Here is an 8137-nt window from a genome sequence, read left to right on the forward strand (position 1 = left end):
AATATTTCGAAAAATTGTTTGTTCAAAGACTAGATAATTTATAATATATTAAACAAATCTTTTCGAATTTTTTATTTCTAGTCCAGATTTTAGCAACAGTGATCTCTCTCTCTCTCTCTCTCTCTCTCTCTCTCTCTCTCTCTCTCTCAAACCTTCAAGAAAATGGCTGTATCTTTTTTATTTATAAATATTTTTTTATAAAAAAATATGTTTAACTCATAAAAATATACTCTTTTACATGTACAAACAGATTTTTTAAAGTCTTATAATTTTTGCAAAAAATATCAAAAGTTACACATTTTTTTTTTATTCCTGACTGAGCATGACTTCTTAATATAAAACAGTTTAAAATTATGTATATGTGATAATATATAATCCAAGTTATTTAATCATAATTAATAATATTTTTTCTTGTATTTGCGATATCTTTCAACTTCAGATTGTCTTCGCAATTGATTTATAAGCTCCATCGGAATGTACCATAACTTTTCAACATTGTTAAGCAAAGCTTCCGTTACTCGACAGCATATAGCAGCCATGTTAACCTGAGCGGTTAGATCGGTATGGTCTCGAGGATGAACATATCGGGGTGGAAAGAGCGATGGTGCCACTATCATCGCCACGTTATGTATTGACATTTTATTTGATGTCTGATTTTCGATGACCAACTTCAGAAAATTTAACAATGCTTCTAAAGTACACCGATGCTCGACAGGTAGCAACAGCACCAACAAATTAAGAGAATACACCAAGTCATTAGGATTCTTGACACCTATAAAATGATTTCTTTATATCCTTACAGCATATATTTATATGTAAAGTATTATGTATACATATATAATTTACTAACCATGACTTTGATAGAAAGCATCAATCAATTCGATAGTAAAAAGAGGTTGCGGTAAATCTCGTAATAATTTTTTCAGAATGGCTGACAAATCGTGACACGGAGTACGTTTAAACAACTTGTCCATTTCCTTTGGTTTACAATAAAAATCTGTTTCTAGTTCCGTACAAATTATTTCCACCTAAATAATTAGTTTTACTTGACTTTAATAAATAATGTATAAATAATTAAGTGACATACAAACAAATAAACAATTACTTTAACCCTTTCTTGCAAAACTGTTTTTAAGCATATTTTTTATGAATCTTTCCTTATGACTTTTATGACTTTTCTTTTATGATTTTTCGACTCAGTTTAGCCCACTCTATCTACACAAAAGTGATTGGCAAAAAAGGTCGGGACACCCTGTGTGTATATACATACATATACATATACATATATATATATATATATTATATATATTTATTTAATTAAAACATTACTTCTGCGCATTGACACGTTAATGCTGCATCAGTACCGTCTGCATCTTTAACGATTAAACAGCAAAGAATTAATCAATAATTATACTTACTTTTTGCTTATGGCCTCCAACACGAAGAATTCCTTCTTCTTTTATTCCACGTTTTGTCAATTCATTAAGGATTTTTTGAAAAACTAGTGGTATGTTATTTTCTTCACTTGTTAATTGACTGTCCCTGAGTAATAATGTCGATAAAGAAACGCCAAACAAATTTCCAGCTACAAATATGTAGATGTACATCACAAAAAATCATAAGAAATTGCACACGAGTATAATTATTTTATGTACCTTTCCTTCGTCGCTTATTAGGTTTTCGTCTCGAAAGCGATATATTATATTTATCAAAAATCGCCGTTAGCTCAAGCCATAAAAGAGGCTGCAATCTCATAAAATCTCGTTGCGATAATAATTCTATATCTTGCCGAGCGTAATCGTCATTGGTAATAAGATTGTCAGCAGACCACATTTGAGATTTCGCTTCGTTAGTTTTGCACATCTCCTCGAAACTAAGATGACCGTGTGATGATGTACGACTTAATGAACGAGCTATTAAGTTTCCATCCGCTGGTCTAGTTAAGCCATATAAACTGCTATGACTTCGTGTTACTGTCACATGATTTCCGGAACTCCGTCTTAAATATAAGATGACAATTAGAAAAAATATTTGGTAATTATTTACATTAAGGGATCCTCTCTAATGACGTTGACCTTGACATATGTTGCCAAAGTCATGAATGACCTCCAACAAGTTTTAGTTGTCGCTTGTTACTCGATAAAAAGTTATTACAAAAAAATTTGGAAAATGATGTCTCATTTCTACTATATAAAAAACAGAAATTTTTCGCTTTAAAATATATTTTACGACTTTGCACGCACAGCGAATTCCACCCTATTTCCCTTCCAAGGAACATCTGACTTTCCACGTGAACCGAGTTCCACCCCGCCTCGCCCCTCTGCCTAGGGCAGCCCACTGACACTCCCATAGTTCCAATGGCTACGGAATGTCACCGTGGCGTTGGGAACATCAGCATGCTAAATATATACAGGGTATCTGGAAATTACTGCGCCGCGCGCCGTGCGCTCGGTGAGCCGTACCTTCAGCAATAGGTTGGGCCACATCCTACGAGAGGCGGCACTGCTTCCAAAACATATAACCTAACCTAACCCATATTTTAGTTTTCGGTGGTCATTGGCCATCGCTTTACATGGGATGGACTTCTCTTTGCGTGCGCCCCTAGGCGCCCTAGGCAAAGGGAAGATGGTATATAGATCTCGCTTCACATGGAAAATCGTATTGCCTTAATCGACCCACCCATACCTTTCTCCCAGCCTAGAGTTATCTGACTTTTCATGTAAAGCAGAGAAATAATCACTAACTTTGACTGTTAATAACCTTTTAACGAATAACAAGCGACGGTTAAAACTTGTTGGTAGTCATTCAAAGTCATGACCTTAATAACATATATCAAAGTCAAGGTCATTGATGTGAGTCCTCTAATGTAAATAATTACCAAATATTTCAATAACAATTAAAAACAATTATTCAATTTTCTTAAAAATACCGAAGAGCTGATTCCTTTGACCCAGCCAATTTTCTAACTGATTCAGCTTCTAAATTTGCTACATCATTAAGACCACAATTATCATTTCTCTGAAGTGGCCTGGCAATGTGTATTGTTCCTAATCTGTGGTAGCCGGTCAATTGAATTCCTTCTGTGTGATAATATGTAATATCTTAGTTTTTCAAAGTAAAACTACTGATAATCTAGAAATTATTATATATAAATGCAAAGGCAGAGTAATACCAGAATCATTTGCGACATCCCCTCTCGACCAATTCCCGGCCCTTCTGAAAATTTCTTGCACGGGCACAGAAGCAGGCACAAAATTGAGAACTGTTTGGGGGACATTTAATGTTTTACGAACTGTTGCTTTTCTTTCATTTGACGTACGGTGGAATGTAGAAACAAAACTCGGAATATCAGCGCTTTAATAATTAGAAATAAATTTCACCACAAAAATAGCATGTATGTTAATTACAATAAAATAATTACAATAATATAAACTTACTTTTGATGCGCATCCTCAATCACATTGACTATTTGAGGTAAAGGAGGTGATGCATTTTCTGGTGTAGCGTCTCGAATTGAATCTAAAGAATCAGGTGTGGCACTACGTGATCGTGTACCTGTGCTGGAGACCTATAATAATACAGTAAAAAAAAAACATAAATAATACATTTACAATTTATATAAAATAATTTATTTCCTTTGCGCCGTTGCGCCACGTCGCTATGACCGGGAACAATTCTCTTGCGCCTGCGCCGTGTCCGACGGGATATTATTAAAGACGGTAACGGATATTATTAAAGACGGTAACGGATATTATTAAAGACGGATACTATTACAGCATTTATATAATAAAAAGTTACGAATTTAATAATGTATTATCGAAATATTTATGTTAATAAATTTTTATTAATTGTCGGTAACGTTATCGTTCTTCAATTATTCCCGGGCTCCTCCAGGTTCCATTGATAGTCACGAAAATTTGCCGACGGCTTTAATAATATCTCGTCGATACGCCGTGTTACACCTTGTCGTGTAGAAAAAATATTTTGCCTTTAACTTGGACAGTTTGTATCTTTAGAACTATAGGCCGTTGCGAATTATATGGTTATATGAAATTTTTTTCTTGATTTAGTGTGAGGAGTCACTCCTTAAAATCTTAGAGTACTTAATTATTACCATATATACACATAACATTTCCCAACTAACTTGCTTTATACTTATATAATCAAAGATATATATTTTAATTTTTTAATATCCATTAATTTATCAATATACCTCTACATCTTTAAAGACATCTCTAATGTCTGGTTTGCGAACACGTTGGCGTTGATTAAAACATTGTTTAACTGTATGATTAAGCGATCTCACGCGACGTTTTACAGTTTCTGCTTGAGCTCGTGACAGAGGACGCAAAACAGCTCCTAATTCCTCAGGTTGAATTTCCCTGCCTGCCTTCCACGCCTCTGTTAATTGCCCTAAACCAGCTGCATGTAACCATTCAGCTTCTTCCTCTCCTTCTGTCAAAAAAATCCAAAAATATTCATTCTATAAATTTAAAATGTATAATGTTAAGTTGCAGCATAATAACAACTTTTTATTTTTAAGATTTTCATACATTTTACTTAGTTTTGTTAGATTTAAATTCTTAAAGGAACGAATAAAGCGATTTTTGTATCCAACCGGAATGTGAAAAATGTGTTTTTTATAGTTTTTATAGTTTTTGCACAGAATCACATGGAGCAATCAGTTTCCATAAACATGAAGAGAACATACGTAAAAATGTGAATGAAGTGAATAAAATTTTTTCCATAAAAGAGATGCATAATGATCGTTTTTAATGTTTTAATGTTAATTCTCAAAAACTATTAAATATATGATATTTTATTGTAATAGAGTTGAAATAAAAAAGGAAACAAACGTACGAAAACCAGCTATTCTGTAAAAATTACTTGACGAGCAGACTTTCAAAATGCGTTTTGTCCAAAATTTATAATTTTTTTAAAATAAAAAAGAAAGCCACAAGGAAACTAGCTTATAATATGTGTCTTTTATTATTGAACACTATGCCATCTCTAACTTAAGAAATGATATTTTGAATAAAATGCATTTTTAAAGTCTACTCTTCACTTGCCAGACACAATTTTATTAAAGGAAAAAATTGTTTGTTTTAGCATAAAGTACTACGTCTTGTACTTCGTATATGGAAATTCAAGGACACCATATGTGTAGCTTAAATTATCTTGTACATACCATCATAACTTCGGGAGCTACATTCTTCATCTAAATAATCATCCAACATTTTTGTTTCTTCTATCATTTTCTGATATTCTTCCCAGTATTCGAGTAAGTGGCCATCACTTCCTACGTAGGTGGCACCATGTCCTCTATCCATGTTTCCGTTTTCTTTTGTATCCTTTGGGTATGTATAATCACCAAATAAAGAGTCTTTGGAAACATTTAGAAATGCTTACTTTAAAAAATGTGCTCTTATTCTAATATCTAGAAAGATATTTATCATGTCATAAGTTTTACTTCAATGTTATTGTATGTAATTGCTTCAATTATGTCTTTCTTATTGTTAGCTTAAATTTAAATGATTCAGTATCTTTGCTCGACATAGGTAAGTGTAAGAATGTCTATTATCCCTACTGGTCGACAAAAATTCAACATTTTTTTGGCCTTAAAGTAAACGAAGTTGTTTCTGATAGATTTTGATGCGCTGATTACGAATCTAGTCATGAAAATGTCGTATCACGTCAAGTTTTTGAGACATTCTAACTTAAAGGTGCAAAAAATGAAGTTTTTGGCCATTTTCAACGACTTATAAAATGTCTAAAAATTTTTTTTCAGCATCCAGCCAGGTGTCACATTAAAGTGTTATTCTTATTCTTTCCAACGCATATTAGATTGCTATGATCAAACTTTTTTTCACTGAAATAGAGCAAATTGAATTTTTTATGTTTTTCAACCTTTTGTGTCAGGGTTTTTGGTATGTTTTTGTAACCGACTGTTTTGAAAATTTGTATCCGAAGGTTTTTCGGGTTGCTGATTACGAATCAGTAGATTTTCAAAATTCAAAATGGCCGATCCAATATAGTGGACCAAAATCTCAAAATTTCTTCAATTTTCATGAAAAGCAGTATCCGGGGGTTTTGGAGTCGCTGATAACGGATTTCGTTAAATGAGTTTATTAAGGTTCATAAAGATTCTTTAAATAATGAATTAAAAAGGAATGTAGTCTACAAAATCAATTGTTGTGATTGCGATGCTTCCTATGTGGGACAAACGGGGAGAAAATTAAAAATCAGACTTTCTGAACACCGAAAGCATATCCGAAATATATAGGTATATATTTGGCTTTGAAAAGAGAGAAAGTGAAGATGCCGAGTGCAAAAAGTGCGAGCAACGCGAACAGACCTATAGTCACAGTCAATTACGAACAATAATCGACTATAATTGGTCAATTTCTTATGACTTAAGATTTAAAGATTAGATAATGGCTTATTATAGAAAGTTCATTAACGGATTTTCTACAATAAGTCATTACCTAAGCTTTAAATCTTAAGCCATAAGAAATTGACCAAACATAATCAATTATTCTTCTAACATTCGACTGTGATTAGTTAATTGGGAGGATCCTGTCTGCACACACCACTCATATCAGCTGGTGCCTAGTAATTTTTCACTACTTTACCAATGAGAATATTTTATTTTTAAATTAGCCAATTAGTAACGCATGTGTACAATATGCAATGTGTGCAATCGGAGCCTTCCTGGTTAATTTTTTATGACTTACTTAAGTAATAGCTTATTGAAGCTTATAGAAAGCCTATAAAGCATTCAAAATGACTGCGTTCAGCAGACTCAACAGTTTTGCAACCGTTTTGTGATTCTTCGCTGAGATAGGACTATTCCTTTAAATCTAAAAGTATAATCCAATCAGCAGGACGAATCATAAAACAGTTGCAAAACTGCTGAATCTGCTGAATGCAGCCAATGTTTCAAGCAGCAAGACATAAGCAGTAAGCAAATCAACATTTTGGATTTAATATTGCTTATGTCATTGTCTTATAGATCTGTTTTCTGTGGCTAAACTAGTGTGCATTTTTGGAAATTAAAGTCAGATAGGTATATGTTTAATATTTGTGAAAAACGAGAAAGAATGCTAGTGCAGTCTAGTATAGAAAACAGACCATATGTCTCTACTATATTTGCCCGAGTTGCTTACTGTTTTACGTCTTTATTGTCTTCTATTTTTTGTGTCAAAGCCTTTGATTATTAATTCATATTCCAAAATTGATATTTGTTACATCTATGCCATTTTATTCAAACACAAAAAATGAATTAAGTTTTTCTTTTAAAGGTATCCATATACAGGATGTTCTATCACAAAATTGACAAAAGTTAGAGATTTGTCAAATAAACATTTTTTCATGTGTTCAAACATTAATTGAGGTTTTACGTCTTGACGGCAGATAATACATTCACATCATTTACCATCAAAATTAGGAAGAAAATTGAATGGTTCAATGAGATTTTCATGGGAATTTTATCGGGAGATCAATCAGCAATAAAGAGCACACTCAATTATTCACGATAAAAAGACCTTTCTTGAGTGATATGTCGAGCAAAGTATTTCATCACATTTCACAAGCAAACTGCAAGATACACTTACGATCATTCATTTTTACGTATACGTTTTTATATCATAGTTTATATACACTGATATACACGCATATTATGTGGGTGCGACTTCCAACTTTTAATGCACTCAAAAACAGCAAACGTTCCATTGAGAACATTAAACGAACGTGAAGAGCAAAGTGTATGTTGAATCAAATCTTTTCTTCTTCGACATAAAATGGTCTTAAGTCTGTCTTCGGAGTAGATTCGGTTTGAATTAACAAATCTAAATAAGAACTTGTCAGGTCAGATGACTTACTAGCGACTGCTTGCGACGCATTCGTCCCAGAGCCCAGAGTTGCCAGATTTTTGACGGATGTCGTCGCTGATTGGAAGGTCTCACGTCGCCGAATGCGGTGTGTACATTTTTAGGCTGCGTCCCCATGGAGAAAGAAACAGCAGAACGGAATGTGAACGGAATATTGGTCGCGTTCAGCAAACTCAATTGTTGTGGAGTGGATCCGTGAGCGCTCACTGCTATTGGATGATCTAGAAGAATACACCAATAGCAGCGAG

General features: G+C 33.4%; 1 protein-coding gene across 4 annotated transcripts; it reads right to left on the reverse strand.

Moving 5' to 3' along the window:
* Positions 1–395: 395 nt before the first annotated feature.
* On the reverse strand, positions 396–7929 carry conu (Rho GTPase-activating protein conundrum). 4 transcript variants are annotated; one of them, XM_018521823.1, is made up of 10 exons: positions 7881–7929; positions 5189–5383; positions 4214–4455; positions 3438–3568; positions 3173–3354; positions 2930–3080; positions 1656–1999; positions 1419–1585; positions 851–1028; positions 396–772 (listed from the first exon to the last, which is right to left on the reverse strand). In XM_018521823.1, the coding sequence occupies exons 2-10, from the start codon at positions 5328–5330 to the stop codon at positions 396–398; spliced, it is 1914 nt and encodes a 637-aa protein (XP_018377325.1). In that variant the 5' UTR covers positions 5331–5383; positions 7881–7929. The 4 variants fall into 4 exon arrangements, with proteins under 4 accessions (XP_018377325.1, XP_018377322.1, XP_018377323.1 ...); XM_018521820.1 differs by having other exon boundaries at positions 7614–7900; XM_018521821.1 differs by having other exon boundaries at positions 5189–5437; positions 7614–7900.
* Positions 7930–8137: the final 208 nt, after the last annotated feature.

The sequence above is a fragment of the Trachymyrmex cornetzi genome, unplaced genomic scaffold (assembly GCF_001594075.2).
Source record: "Trachymyrmex cornetzi isolate Tcor2-1 unplaced genomic scaffold, Tcor1.1 scaffold124, whole genome shotgun sequence".
Taxonomy (NCBI): domain Eukaryota; kingdom Metazoa; phylum Arthropoda; class Insecta; order Hymenoptera; family Formicidae; genus Trachymyrmex; species Trachymyrmex cornetzi.